The sequence below is a fragment of the Cygnus atratus genome, chromosome 19 (genome assembly GCF_013377495.2).
Source record: "Cygnus atratus isolate AKBS03 ecotype Queensland, Australia chromosome 19, CAtr_DNAZoo_HiC_assembly, whole genome shotgun sequence".
Taxonomy (NCBI): Eukaryota; Metazoa; Chordata; class Aves; order Anseriformes; family Anatidae; genus Cygnus; species Cygnus atratus.
Window position 1 is genome coordinate 10009988 of NC_066380.1, and position 15534 is coordinate 10025521.

Below are 15534 nucleotides of genomic sequence, written 5' to 3' on the forward strand. Positions count from 1 at the left end.
AGACATTTGCTATGGCACCGCCGGCCTGTTCAGGCCCCAGGAGCAGGATGCTCACCGTACGGGTAGCCCCACGTGCTGTACTCTGGAGGCAAAATGAGAGAGCTGGCAGTGGGCACGGGCACCACGTTTCCCTCGGCGTAGTAAGGGACGGTGGCTCCCGTCGAGAGGCAGAGCGTGGGGTGGTTTGGGGAGCCCGTCTGCTCAGAGTCCGCTTCCTGGAAGCTCAGTCCTGGGGCGTAGCTGAACGGCTGCTGCTGGGAATGGCTTTTGGTGGGGATCAAGACATTGTCCATCGGGTGATAGCCGCTGGCAGCGTCCTCCTCCTCCGGCGGGGCACTGGGTACCACTGCAGATGGTAGGTGCTGCACAGATCGGGAGGGGCTCAGAGGGACCCTGTTCACCGCGATGTTACCAATGTAAATGGGAAGGGTGACTGAAACCTCTGGTGACTTGAGGGAAACCTGGAAAAGAAGGAAAAACAGTGGCATCCTCTGTTGTACACTGCACAGGGCACAGCCAGTCCCACCTGATGCAAGGGCCCCCCGCTCCACACATCTGCTGAGCTCAAGTGATCAAGCATCAAGGTACTCACCTGGATGTAGTAGTCGATGTGTATGAGGCTACAGCCCTGCAAAATGGACTGGGGCAGTGCCGGGACGAGGATCTGCTCTTTCCATTCCGCGTGTTTCCAGGCCTTCACTCCTGAGCCTTCCACCTCCGCGATGGTCCTCAGGTCGTAAATCCAGCGCTTGGATTTGTAAGCCACTTTCTGCGCAGACAGAATTAAAAAGAGCTAACAGGAAGACCGCAGATGTTCTTCTGTCTCCCACAAGTGCAAGGCAGGACACAAAACCACCCAACTGCTTTGTCAAATAAGCAGGAGCACAAACCTAACGTGCACGTTACAGGGCAGGATAACCCATCGTTACACAACGGGCTGAGTTGGTATAAGCACGACATGTTCTACCACCTCCTTCCCCAGGAAGAGGGAGAGAAACAAAGTTAACCAGAGGCCTACACTCCTCACTGCCACCTCTCAGCAACATGCAAAGAGACGTGCACTGTGGTGGGAACTGCACCAGTTTCACATCGGCCTCAAGGAGGTGGAGTACAGCCCAGCTGAGGGATCGTCCTTTTGGATGCTTACCTGGAGCAGGCTGGCTACCACAGCCCCGGTGTCCCGGCCCGATTTGTTCTCTATGTCTGTGCGGAGCTGGATCACCTGCCCCACGACGTACCCTTTCAGATCTGAGGTGGCGGTCAGGATAACATTGCCACTTTTCACAAGCTTGTAGCTGAACTTCTTGGTGACTGACATCGTGTTGGGCTGCTGCAGAACAACAGAGACACAGAGATGTTGACCCAAGGGAGTCAGAGCACCTCCAGGAAAACACTCGGGTCCAAAACGAGCAAGCAGAAATACCGGTCTAAGAGGCCACAAAGAACCACTAACACAGCACCGCCACAGACAACAGGTCTCACTCCTCCATCCCCCCAGTTTTGCTGTCCTATCAGCGTCTCTTCCCTTCAGAAAATGTTCCCCAAACCCAGGTCTCTACAAGTAGGTATTGGTCCTAAGGAGCTCTTGGCAGACCTCACTCAGCATGCTGAAAATTCACCTACACCATCCAAAGTAATGTGTGGAGGAGCCAGAAATCACAGAGAGCAGGGACAGAAAGCAAGACAGGACAGATCAGAAGCAGGAGTCCCCATCGTGCTCTTGCACAGCAGGACATGCAGTCAGAGAGGTGTCCAACCACGCAGTTATTCCCACCTTTCACACATGACAGGGACAAGCACTGAAGCCTTGTACTTACCTCAATATCAGGGATGTCATTCAAGTTGAGAGGGCAGAGGACATAGAAGATCTTGTTGCACTTGTAGTCCTTGGAGAAGCGAGGCGTGTCTATCACAGCTTTCACCTGATGGAGGACCTTGCCAAAAGGGCCTTCAAATGATGTAGGAGCCGAGGCTGGAGTCGAGAGAGAGAGAAAGAAAAGGCAGTGTGAGACTGAGTCAAGCCAAGTATGTCCAAACATGAAAAAACTTTCCTCTTCACCTCAAGAGTCCTGCAAGTATCTCAGAGCAGAAATCCCAGAAAAGGCTTGGGGCTGAACACTTGGGTCACCCAGTGACTGTGCTGCGACCTCCTTGCAGGAGGCACCCCTCACTCCACAGCAGAGCGTGCTGCAGGCAGGACAGACGGCCAGGAACCCACCTGAGAGCCCGCAGAGATGCTCGGAGCCGTCAGAGACAGCGCAGGCCTGGTTTTGCACTAGGCAGGAGGCGTTTGCTTGCCTAAGCTCCTCCGCTGTGTGCGGCCAGCCTTACACTCCCCCAGCACCTCTGGGCCTTGCCGCCAGCCCCCCTACCAGCCAGCCCAGGGCTCAGCTCAGCTCCCAAGGCGGGGAGAGCCACGGCTCGCATGGCAGAGCCTTCAGCTGGTCGTCTGCATCGTACCTGGCAGCAGGAACTGGAAGGAAAAGTTGTGCTCCCCAGCTGAAAGGACTCCTGTGGGAAACAAGAGGAAGAGGTGAGGGACAGGTGCCTTGGAACAGCATTTTTGGAGCACAAGCTTCTGGTGAGAGAGGCCACTGCCGGGGGAAGGCCACGCAACTCGTTCAGCTGCCTTCACCCCACCGGACACCACCACGCTCATCCTCCAGGCCCAATGAGTTTCACATCCACTGCTGCCCACCTCTCATGGGGTCAGGAGACATCCCCATTCCCAACGAGTTCTAGGTTAAGATACTCTGGAAATAAAGTCACCTGGGGCACAGCTGAAGGGATGCCAGTGCCAGAGAATGCTTCCCGGGGTAGTTCACCCCAGCCTGCCGACACAGGGCGCCAAGAGGGGATGCTGCATGTTTATGTCCCTCAGGCAGGCTGCAGCCAGCCGGGAAGGTGAGGAAGCCCCAGCACTGGGCTGGTGGGCACCAAGCTGGAACCAGAGGCCCAACTCCCAGGCCTAAATCCACCCCTGCAAAGCCTGGTCCCAAGATGGGACCTGCAGCACCTCAGCCCGTCTGCCTGGATGACAGGGACCAAGGAAAAGCTTCCACAACGTCCCCGAGTCCTTCCCTTGGGCAGAGCCGTGCCACGGTGTGGGTGAGCTCCTGCAGAGGCTATGCCACGCTCTGTGCCTCGGCTGTGACACGAGTGGCTCCTGGTCCCTGTCCCTGTGCCACCAGCAGCGATGCTCCTGGCCAAGCCTGATGGAGAATTCACCCCCAGTCCCAGCTTTGGGCCTCTCTTCCAGAGGAGACCTCTGCTCCCCTTGCAGAGCCACGCGCCGGCAGCGAGAGGCCACGCAGGCTGAGCGGGGAGAGGAGCCTGCGAGCGAACCGAGGCCGTGAATTCCCCCCCATGGCACCGAGCACTTCGGGGAGGGCCACGGGCTCCCGGCCCCTGGCTGCAGCCCAGCGCTGGAAGCTCAAACCTCAGCGCTGGTTTTCTTCAGCGATCTCTCTCCCCAACAGCAGCCTCGAGGGCGCAGAGCAGAGCCAAAACACGGCTAAAACCACAGCTACAACCCCAGGATCCCCCAACCCGCCCTCCCCAGCGCCCAGCCGGGTCCCGCACCCCTCCCAGGGCAGCGGTGACCCCAAACCAGGCCCACAGCGCGACCGGCAGCATCGGGCAGCTCCGCAGGCCGCCTGCCATCAGACGAGCACCGAGACGCAGAGGGCCTTCCACGTTTGCCGAATGTGTGTAAACACGGGAGGGTTTGTTTCCAGCTTGGCAGTGCTAACAGCGGACCTGGACACCAAGTAACTCACGCTGCGTTTGTCCTGCTTTGTAGGATCGCTGCTGGAAGTGCCGAGGCTCCGGATTTGGCTAGCTGTTGGGTTGGTGCAAGGAGGCAGCTTGCCTGTTCGCAGTGCTGGCTCCGCAGAGCTGACAGGAACGGTCCCACCGCCAGGGGACTGAGCGGATCACAGGGCCGGGGAAGGGGGGGGGAGAATCTGGGGGGAATTGCCCCCATTTGCAGCATGATTCCAGACAGACAAGGCGGTGTTCGGCCCCGTCCCCTTCTCGCGTCAGGCAACGCCGCAGCGCTGCCCTCGCTGCTGGCAGCCCGCCTCCAGCACAGCCCCAACACGTCTGGGCTGGGGCTGCTGCAGAGGGAGCCAAGGAGAAGCGAGAGATGTCCGTGCAGGATGAAAGGAGACGGTCTGCTCACTCCCATCACCCCACCAAAACACCCCCCCGGTGATTGCCCTCCCCGTCCCCCAAACACAACCAGGCTATGCAGGCTGAAATGCAACGTGCCGGCTTGTCACAAGGTGGAGGCATAAAGCAAGGCAAAGCCCGCGCTGCCAGCCTCCGGACACCCCAGCCTTCTGTTCCCTTCTCGGGAAAGTCTTGCTGGGTGAAAGGCAGCGGTTTGGGAGACGGGCGTCTTTTCTGGTTACAGGGCAAAGCCTTGCTAACTAACCCGGTGCTTGGTCACTGCTCCAAGAGTTTCTGGGGCTCCACGCAACGCTGTGGCCTCACAGCCGGGCCCTCGCTCTCTGAAGGCCCAGCTCCTGCCCAGCCCACGTCCACCAAACAAAGCCGGGCTGGAAGTGAAGCTGCCAGCGCTTCATGCCCTCAGTTTTCAACCCCTAGTGGAAAACCAGGGGTCCTTAAAATTGCACGGGGCAAGAGATGAAGCCCACCCCGTGCAGCACCAGGCAGGGACACGCTGCCAGGCCCATGCCGCTCGCAGAGGACGCGGCTGGGCTCTGGGAGCCACCAGCAATTGACTTGGTGGCACCGATGCCATTCCCCAGCCTCCAGCGGAGCTCAGCGCAGAGCACCCAACAGCGCAGACCAAGCCCAAGCACCAGCGTTACCCGAGAGCCACAACGAGCCAGGGAAACGCCGCGAGCCCTGCCCTCAGCTCCATTAAGCGGAGAGATGCTGCAGGCAATTAGCAGCAGCCCCGGTTTTCAGGCCTGAGCCTTCCCATCGCACACCCTCCTTCCCCCGCCACCCCAACAGCACGGAGCAGCTCTGTGCCAGCCCTGAGGCCCGCCGTGCCCAGCTAACGAAGGGCTGGGTGCTCGCAGAGCCCCAGCTCCCCCCCAAACACCTGAGTTTCTTGCCTGTGGTGCAAGCGCGGGAGCTGCTGGAGCAGGCGGGCTGCGAGCACCAGCCCGGGTGCACGCAGCAGCATCCAGGAGCCTGCACAGCGAGACAAGCACAACACCTCAGTGCCAGAGCCATTCCTGGGACAAGGGCTAATAAAAATAGAAGAAAAACAGAACATCCTGGCCAAATGGGAGGCTCCCACAAAAGCACAGGTGTGTTCGGGTGCCTGGCGGAGCGGCAGGGCTGCCAGGAAGCCCGGGTCCGGCAGGACAGGGGCAGACATTTGGCAGCAGCCCCACGCCGAGCTGCTCCCAGGGCTCCCACTCATCTCTGCTGGAAGGGCTCCCCCCGGCACGGGCACAGAGGTAGCTCCACGCCTGCCTTGCCTGGGATCACAGAGCCATTTGGGGATTTTGCCACGTGTCGGGTGGCTTTGGCAGAGGGGAAGCTGACGAGCCCGGTGCGCAGTGCCCCCTGTACTGGGACAGGGAGGTGACAACTACCCCTGAACTCTCCAGCTGGCAGCTCTGCCCCACAGGCTGAGCTCCCATTCCCAAACGCTGGCACGGTTTGTTACAAAGGGGACAATCTGCAGCTGCCCTTGCCCCAGCCACCCCGGCTCCTATCACCTGGAAATCAGCACCAAAAGCCACCCTGGCACCCTGCGAGGGACACGCAGCGCTTGCCCTCCCTCTGGCACGGGTTGGAGGCAGCACGGCCAGGCTGTCCTCGTGCACCACGGCCCCACAGCGGCCTCCGGACACCCAGGCTGGCTTTGCAACAGAGACCGCTGCTGGCAGCTGATAGAGGTCCAAAGGTTTCCTCTGGTGGCCGCCCCAGCACGCAGACACTGCCTCAGCCCTTTGGGAAGGCAGAGAGCTGCCTCGGGAGCAGGAGCTGCGCTGAGGACACGCTCCAGTGAGAGACCGGGGCGGCCCTGGCAGCGCGCAGCATGCCCAAGGGCTCCCGAGCAGCTTTTAAATGCACAAAGCGAGGGGAAAGGGCTGTGCAGGCCACTGCAGCCATTACCTCACCATTCCCCCGAAGCCCAAACAAAGGCCACTGTGTATTCAGACGCAAAAGCTTTTCCTGAAGTTTACGTACAGCTAAAAATACCTTGAGAAAGTCATTAGGCAGCGGAGGCAGCTGGATTAGCAGGGCTCTGACACGGGGCTGTACCTTTCCTCCGGATAGGAGCTGAGCCAGGGGGCTGGGCTGCTCCCGCGCTGGAAACATCCTCCCTAAAAATTCCTGGAGAGAAAGGAGCTGCTGCCCCGACAGCCTGCCACAGCTGGGAAAACAACAAGCCTGGAGCAGCAGGGACACGCTAACGGCACGGAGAGCACAGAACGACCTTGGAGATTTCCCTCCTTGCTTCTGCTGCCAGCAGGGATTTGTCTGGCCTCAGAAGGACTCTCCCTTTCACGGCTCCGCCGGTCCCCTTCCACGTTTGGACATGGGCCGTTCGCTTGTCAGGAGGAGATGAGGGAGGGCTTGGTCCATCGTGTGCAGAAAGGAATCTCCTCCATCCACAGCGAGCCCTCTCCCTGGTGCCCAGGAGGTGACTGGGGTGCAGCTCGGCTCCCCGATGTGCCATGGAGGGACAGAGGTTAACAGGCTCTCCCCAGGGCCACACAGCACTCCCATGCGAAGCTCAAGCCGAGCGTACTCCCGAGCCAGCCCCGGAGCCGGACGCACCCGCAGACAGGTCTGGACTGACACATGAAGGTTTGCCTGTGCTCCCTGTAAGCCAGCACGCTGCCTCCATCCTGCTCAAGGCACGGCCGCTGAGAAAACAGGACGCTATTGTAACTGTGGGAGGGGGAGAAACCGCAGCACGCCGGTATTTACGCTGCTGAACAAGTGATCCGAGCCAAGCTCCCCCTGCCACAGCTCAGGTGCGCCCGGTGCTCACAGCGATGAGGGCGAGGGCAGCGCCGTGCAGGGGGAAGCGGCAGCAGCCAGGGCTGGGGCTCAGGAACGAGGAAGCCAGCTCTCCACGGGTTTTTCTGCAGCTTTTCCACTGGCAGCCCATGCGGGCAAGCTGCTCTTACCCTACAGGTGGAGCCAGACCTGCCTGGGCCACGAGTTCAAACCAGCGCTGCCGCAGAGACATCGGCCAAACGCCTCCTCCCAGCTTTGCTCCCCCAGCCCCAGCAATTCCACCCAAGTTCCCCGCAGGAGCCAGGAGCTCCACGCCTCGCAGCACCTCCTGCACCTCCACAGCAGCCTGCCTGCTTCCGAGCAGGCTGACCGCCACCGGGACAAAGCCAGCGTGGCACGGAGCTGGAGAGAAGCCAGCAGAGGGCAGGGAGATGCCTCAGCCACCGACACACGTACACAGCCTCAGTCGAGCCTTGTTACTCACCCCTCTGAAATCTCACGCTCCGATGCACCGGGAGGGACAGCCCAGACGTCTGAGCACGCAGGAGCCTGCGGGGCCAGACAGCTGGAGCGGCAGCACAGGGTACAACACACCTCGCCCTGCCTCGCCAGGCTTTGTCCACAGCTCGGCAAGGCCTAAAAGCAGGAATACTTGGTGCATCGCTCCCTCCGTTCCCCAGGGAGGAGGGTGCTACCTGCCCTGCAGCCATGACCAGGAGGTAGGTGTCCTCCACCCTGGGTGCAGGAGCCAGCTCCCGCCCCGACCACCAGCTCCCGGCTGGCACCGGAGGCCAGCAGCCACTGCTGCTCCAGAGCAGCAATGAGCCGAGCTTTTGGCCCGCACGTATTTCTTGGTTCTTCTAACAGAGGAACAGCAGGCCTGGCCATATGGCAATTCCTCTCTGGCTACTTACTGAGTGATGCATTAATGGTGCTGGCCAAGCCACGCAGCACGGACTGGTGCCCGGTGCCCCCCGTTCCCCTGCTCGTGGCGACGCGAGCCCCTGCTGCCCGCGGCCAGCCCCCCGACGCCCCTGGGCAAGGAGAGTTCGGCTGGTGGCAGCACTGAAAACGCACAGCTCGGGACCTCTCCTGAAGCTGATGGGGTCGGCGTCTGGGTGGAGGCCGGGAAAGGCGCAGGTCGGTGTCTGATATTTGTGCGAGGAGCAGAAGGCAGCCCCGCGCAGCGGGACGCGGATCCCTGCAGCCCTGCCCGCCAGCACCCCCCACGCCCCTGCCCTCCTCGCGGCCCAGCACGCTGCGAATGAGGCGTGCACGAGACCAGGGCTCCTCTTGCTCTCAGAGGCTGCATCGGAGGCGTCAGCCGGGAAGCGCTAATCCCGCCTGTGCCAGGGCACGCCAGGCAACGCTGGGCCAGCGCAGCATTAGCACGGGGACTCTAACTCGGTCTCTGGTGGATTAAGCTAATACACGGGATTACAAACCTCAACAAACGAGGGTAAATGCGCCCATTTGCTGGCAGCGGCCCTGCAGCAGTCCCTCGGAGGGAACGGCCCTGACAGCCAGCGCGGCCAGGCCTGCCGGGGAAGGGCTCGGTGTTCGGCTCAGCCCCTTGGTGGGCAGAGATGGTGTGAGCAGCTCCAGGCTCCCATTCAAAGCAACAACTTGCTCACGCCAGGTCTGTGTGCATGCAAACACACAGCGGGAACGACCTCCGGTGCTCCCATGTGGCTGGTGCTGCCGAGGCCGACCTTTCTGTAAGGCAGGAGGCGCGCACACAGGAAGAAAACACACCGGAGCGCCCAGCAGTGAGGCTGCAGTAAAGGCTCCGCTGCTTGCGGATCTCTGTATCAGCAGCTTTCAGTGACATTTTCAAAGAATTAGTAGGATCTGGCAGCACGGCAATGCTGCAGAAATTTCTGAGGATTAACAGCGATCTATTGAGGCAAGAAACTGGGAAGTGCTGAGAAAGCTGCTGCGACCCACGGCTACTGCAGCTCCTTCCACGTGGTTTTCCTGGGCTGAAGGTGCCGTTACTGCTCCACAACCCCTGTGCGGGCAGGGGCTGGCACCAGCGAGTCCTTACGGCTCCCCACGGCCCGTCCTGCTTGCACTGCGGCTCCTGAGATCAGACCAAGACCCCCAGGTCCTTCAGTGCCTGTTCGCTCCAGTCATTCTGACTTTTAATTCAACTGGCACAGGATCGTCACCCTGTGCCTGCGGAGGCGGCGTGCCAGGCCAGCAGAGAACCACCCAGGGAAGAAGCGATGCGCAGCTGCCCCCTTTTAGCACTTTGTGCAAGAAATATGCCAGCAGAGGAAGCAGGTGTAGCAGCCAGGAATTCCCCGCAGCGCCTGCTAGCTAGCTAACAAGCTGCCAAAAGTAAGGTCAGCTGGAAATTACAGCCGGCTCTCTGCATGCATTCAGCTCAGGTACAAGGAGGATTAAAAGGAAAAAGGAAAACACTACCTTTGCACACACAGGGCAAGCTGTGCGCGTGCTCAGAGACGCAGCATGGCCGAGGAGAACGGCCCCGTGCGGGTCCAGGCACAGGACCCGCTCCTCTGGGCTGAACGAGGCCAGAGCTGCTGTAGGGGAGGGGAGAGGAGCGCGAGTCCTCCGCAGAGCTGAATTACTCCATTATATCGGGCCAGGAGAAACCCCCCTCTGTCTGCGAGCAGTGGGGACGAGCGCTGCTGTTTTGTACTGGCTGCCACTGGTGCGCTCGATCTCCCGCGCTGCTGACGCCCGGAGCAACCCAGCACCGCTCGCGCCTGCAGGGCTCCCCCCGTCACCGCATTTCTTTGGTTTTCCTCCTTGCGAGGAGATGACCTGGGACGAACCAGTGAGCGAGGGTCCGCATCAAACACCCAGACCAAGTGGGAAAGGCAAATCCTCCCCACCGGGAGGCAAATACCGAGTGCCCCCGTGGGCTAGCGGCCCCCCAGCGCTGCTCCGTGCCCTGCAGCGAGCAGAGTGGGAGGCCCCTGCCTACAGCTTCTGCGTAAGAAGCCCGAGTTCACTGAACTGCTGGCCTGCGTGTCATTGCCAAGGCTACAGCACGGACCCTGCGCAATCCCCAGCCCTGACTGCTGCTGCTGCTGCCAGCCCGGCCGGGGACTGCCTGGGAACGTGGGGCTGAGACACTCGAGCAGGGACGAGCAGGGCAGCGAGCGGGGTCCTGTGCAGCACAGTCACGAGCTGCTGCGGTCCCTGGAGGGAGCCTGAGCACCCTGACGCTGCTCCGAGGGGAGGAAGCAAGAAGAGAAGTTAAGGACGGTGCCAGTGCCTTAAATAAGTGCCTTACGCTGCCAAGTAGGCTCACGGGGTATTTCGGGGCCGGCCTCCTTTCTCACACAATATACACCCTTAAAAAAAAATATTTTAAAAAGCGTGTAATACGAGTGACAACTGATGCCACGTAGGACTAGCCGCCCCCTCCCCTAGTTCAGTGCAAAGGTGCGTGGGTGGAGAGGTGCAGAGTCGCCCTCAGATATTTAAACAGCGATCCACGTCTCAACAGTTATGCAAACCTCGTCTCCCCCTTTCCCCTACGTGTGTGTCCTCGGAGAGCACAGGTCGCTTTTTTTTCATTATTATTATTTATTTTGCTGCTCGGGATGTGGGAAGAGAGCACGCAAGCATCTCATTTTTCAGGCTGAGCTTCCCTCCCTGCTCTGTCCCCCCCCAGGCACCAGCACTGCCATGGCCCTGCTCACCCAAGGCCACTGGAGCTCGAGACACACTGGCAGCGTCCTGGGGACACCTGGGTCCTCCCTCGGCAGCACCAGCACGGTCTGGCTGCACAAGCCCTCTGGCAGGGCGCTGGGGATGGTGCCAGCGGGGAGCCAGGCGTCCCCTTGCACCCAGCCCTGCCCAGGACCACCCCCTGTTTTTTTATGCCCAGGTTCAGAGAGGAGAGGTAACCAGCGCTCAGGAGCAACCTGCCCTCTCCGTACCTACCTCCCCAGCACCGGCGAGCCATCCTGGGGGGCCCCGGCTGTGCTCCACCGCCTGGTGCTTGTACAAAGCACGGAAGCTGTACAGATCAGAGGGCACCAGGCCTCCGCCACAAGCCCGCACCATGCTGCTCTGGACTGGGGCCAGACAGGGCAGTAAGAGCACCGCAACGCACCTGGGCTCCGAGCTCGGTGGTCCTACGGGACAGATTTCCCCCTCACTGCCTTCATGACTTCTCGGGTAAGCCACGCTCCGCTGATGCTCGCTCCCGCCTGCCGGGAGCTGCATTGGCTGGAAGACGCTGGATGGCCTCATGCGGCCGGCAGCGGGGCAGCCGCCAGCTCCGCGAGCAGCGCCTGGCGCAGAGCGGCCCGGCCCCAGCACTGGCACAGGGCTTGGGCCCCTTGGGCAGACAAACAGCCACACTGAACTGAGCAGCACACAAAGGTTTGGGTCCCAGGAAATCAAGAGCAAAAGCCTAGGGCTTTCCATGACTTTAAGAGCTGGCAATACCAAACTTTGGAGGCTTTCTGGACTGCAGGTATTCAAAGGTGTCAAATTAGAGTGAGAACGTGTGGCTATCGACACATTTTCCTTCCATCCTCCCCAGTCCACACTTGTCCCAGATGTCACAGCGTTAGCTCCCAAGGGCAGCCCTGCAATAACCAACTGCCGAATTGGCTGTCAAAATTCCTCAGGGGCTGCAAAGCTGGGGAACAGCAGCCCCACCTCCTCCCCCTGCCTCACGGCTGGCTTTTGCCACAGCTCAGCTCTACCAGAAGAGAACCATCCGCAGTATCACAGTTCCCTCATGAATCATTAAATACTAGACACAAATTTGGAAGTTCGCTTTCAGTACAGTTGCAGGTTTAAACCTCGCCAGGAGCCCGCAGTTGTTCAGTCGCCAGCTCACCTACGCTCAATTCCCTCGAGCCCCTCGTCAAGCCTCCAGGATTTTGCTACCCTGACATTCACAGCTGGGCTCTCCGGCTGCGATCAGCACCGCTTCCAAAAGCAGGCAGGAACATTTCTCATCGCCCTCCCCGGCAGTTTACCTCCCCCTGCAGCCCCTGGGCTGGGAGCCAACCCAAGCGGCGAGCCAGCCAGCTGCCTCCCTTCCCTGGGACCTGAGCAGGCAGCGCTGTCTCCGAGCGCTGCGAGGATGAGGTCAGCCTCCCCTCGGTGCTAAAAGCTCCGCTTGAAGAATTGCTGAGATAGCAGGAGCTGCCGTGTTAGTTTTACCCATTTCCTGTTATTAGATAAAACAGCATCAGAGGGCTCAACTCCTGCTGGCTTGGCCTACTGCCACGCTGCAATTACTGCCACAGCCGCTGCCTTCAGCAGGTGAATACGGGTACCTCTTGATTTCCATGGGAGCCAGAGCCCAGCATAAATTAATTGTGGTAAGGTTGACCTACTTAATAGCAGAAAGCCAGCATTCACTCGAGCCCAGATTCCCCAGAGGCTACGGGTGTCACTTTACCCCGCGGGACAGCGCAGCCCCGCCGCTATCTCCAGGCATCTCGGCTTGCGGTGCGCTGGGAACCGCGGGGGGCTGCTCACGGCGTGCTCTCGGTGTTCCTCGGGGAGGACTGGCGACACCTCCACCTCCCTGCTGCTGTAATCAAACCACTCCCGCCCTGCAACCAGCTTCTGTTGACCAGCTTTGATGAGTGTTTTGTGACTTCCAGAGACAACACATGCAGAAAGCAGAGCAGGGTGAACCCGCAGGGACTTCACAGTTGCTGCGCTCGTAGACAACCACCAGCAGTGGGGAAGTGGCTGTTGACAGCCCCGTTCCAGACAGACCAGCACCAGAGGACACGAGCAATGTTTAAAGGGGGCTGCCAAGTTCTGCAGCTATTCAGGATGCCTCCCTGCACAGCTCTTGCAGTCTAATATTGGCTCACATCCGATGTGCACAGGCCAAAGCTGCCTGTGAAGGGACATTTCACATCAACAAGATGCTGAGGTCTTGGTGATGCACCGCTGCAGCCCAGAACCACCCATCTCCCCGCGAGAAACCGCACAGTGGCAAATCTCCACCACGTGCTTGTGGACCTTACCTTTGTCTGCCAGAGACAGCGTGGTGTTGAAGTACTGCTCCTCCACGGTCCAGGCGGTGTCGTTGATCTTGTTGGACACCCCGCAGAATCCAACGCAGCTCACCTTGATGGCTGTTAACAGAAACCACGCACATAAGCGCCAGGAGAAAGCAAAACCAGAGCTTCAGACTTGCTTCAAGGACTCTACGGGGACTGGTACAGGAGCAGAACCTCATCGACACACGCAGGGTGGAAAAAGGGAGCAGGGGAATTGGGTCACACCTTCAGCTCATTCAGGAAGCACATTTTCCCCTTACTCACAGCATTACTGCACTTGCTCTGCTCCCCCAGCGCCATTCCCAGCTGTCAGCACCACCAAAGTCCTTGTGCTGGCCTCCGTGCAGCGCGAAAGGCCTTAACAGCAGCGACTTCAGCTCCCCGAAAGGCAACCCTCTCCCTGGTTCTCCCCCAAACAAACCAGCATCCCCTCCCAACAGCCACGTCAGCCCCTGCGCTCAGGTTGAGAGCAGAAACCTTTGTGGCAACACCGCCCTCCTCCAGCTCACAGCAAAGCCACGCTGGAAGCAGTGTCTGGAAGGGTCTGGAAGCATTTGAGATGCCATCCAACCCTCCCAGCTCAAAGAGGGTTTGAGCTATGCTTGTGCCTTGCCTTGGGAAGATCATCCCTGAGCTCTCCCTGCTTGTTGCCACACACCAAGAGACATCCGCGGCGCTTCCCCCGTGCAGGGAGGACGCAGGCAGACCCACCCCCAGCACAAGGTGGGACTTTGGGGCGGCCCCAGCCCAAACACCTCCTGTCCTGGTTCCCAGCAGGTTTTGCAACAGCTTTAAGAGATCCCACTGAGCCCCCTCGCCGGGTTTGGCAGGTGAACGTTTCTGCGTGCAGGAAGGTGACGGGAACTACCAGGCTTCTCCCATTTCACCCATCTGCTTCCCCACATCCAAGCGGCGTCTCGCAGAAAGCCTCTGTGGGAGGCGGGCGGCCAGTTTGTGCTGCCTCCAGGGCTCCCTTCCTGCTCCACTCGAGGTGTCTCCACCACGCCAGCCTGCCCACCTCCACCCACCCAAGCTCTTCTGGGCTTACAGCCTCCAGCCCCACCAGGAGGAACAGCCTCCCCGGTCCCAGCCTGACCGCGACCTCCAGCCCCTGAGCCCGCCGCAGTCCGAGCGCTGTTTCATACCCAAGGGCACGGGATGAAGAGCTCTGGATGCCAGCTCTCATTAATCAAGCACTGCCACACGCTCTGGCTCTCCGTCCTGGACTGCCACACACACCGGCACTTCCAAGGCCCAGGACAAAGAGGAGAGCGGGGCCAGCACCGTGCCGCAGCACGGAGCCATGGGTCCTCTCCTGGAGCACAGAGCACACCCAGGACCCCACAGGGAGCCCACTCCTCTCCCGTCGGATGGCAGCAGTTTTAACAGCCTTGGTGCCAGCTCTTGTCCCACCTCGGGCACACCGCTGAGCCCCGAGGCCACAAGGAGCCTGCCCCTGTCCGAGTCAGCCCAGACAACTCGGCCGGCTCCAGTGAGACCAAGCCCGGGCTCAGCCACGCCGCTCCCAGGTTTTCACACGGGAAAGGAGAGAAAAGCCCAAGGGAGAACTGGAGAAGGTTTACACCCTCCAGGAGGGACGGCCCCCGAACAGGCTCCCCACAGCCTCCCTCAGCCAGTTCACAGATAACGACCGTGAAAAGCTCGTAGCTAACCACCATCTGTCGCAACGCCCAGATAAGGGACGGCAGGCAGCCTTTCATCCCAGCCCGCTCACTGCACTGCGGCGCTCCCGTCGCGCTCCGACACAGACACCACGGCCCCAGCTCCCTTCCCATGGGAGGCAGGGACTCGGGGACCGCAGGCAGCAGCTCTGCAGCCCGGCGCACGGAGCTGGCCCTTGGCTGGCGCTCCCTGCTGCGATGCTGGGCTCCCCTGCAACGTACCTCAGGGCTGTGCCGGACCTCGTCAAAAAGCCCTGCTTACGGTTTTCCACCTTGGACACAGGGCTGTCAGTTCCAGGGCTTCTCAATTAACCACTGAGAACCCAAACTGGCTTGGCACTGCCAGCCTGAGAAGGAGGGAAGGCCTCGGCCCATGGAGGGGGATCCTGGGGTCCTGGGTCACCCCCAAGGGCAGCCCAATCCAGCCCCAGTCCCAATGGTCGCTCCCCCTGGGGCAGGCCATGACCACAGCTGTGACCATGGGTTGGCACGTGGAGCATTCCTTGTCCCGGGCTCTTGTTGAGGAGATTATCAGCAGAAACGGCTGTGGGCCCACAGCATCCTCCCCTACACCATGGAGGAGGTTTCGCCCCTGCTCCTTCACACGCTGGCTGGAGGGGAGCGAACCGACCCCAAACCAGTCCCCGAGCTCTTTTGGGACAGCACCGGAGGCCTGGCAGGACACCCCGGCTGCCGTGTTTCTGCCTATGTGTTGCGTTAGGGTAACCGAAGGGGCAACACACAACACACCGAGCAGAAAAGCTCCAAGGCAGTTTCACAGCAACCTCACCGCGTTTTGGAGCAACCGGCTACGACGCCAACCCCTCCGCAACAACCTCGTGACCCGAGGAGAGGAAGAAGCTGGGGAC

At 60.5% G+C, this 15534-nt stretch overlaps 1 protein-coding gene across 1 annotated transcript in view; it reads right to left on the reverse strand.

The window, feature by feature from the left end:
• Positions 1-15534, reverse strand: part of ARRDC1 (arrestin domain containing 1) — a 32857-nt gene that overhangs the window by 5015 nt on the left and 12308 nt on the right. Inside the window, exons 2-7 of the mRNA XM_035564734.2 lie at positions 12948-13058; positions 2461-2511; positions 1818-1972; positions 1148-1330; positions 593-769; positions 56-461 (exon numbers count right to left, since the gene is read on the reverse strand). Coding sequence (XP_035420627.1) covers positions 56-461; positions 593-769; positions 1148-1330; positions 1818-1972; positions 2461-2511; positions 12948-13058 — 1083 coding nt within the window. The remainder of the gene's footprint in view (positions 1-55; positions 462-592; positions 770-1147; positions 1331-1817; positions 1973-2460; positions 2512-12947; positions 13059-15534) is intronic.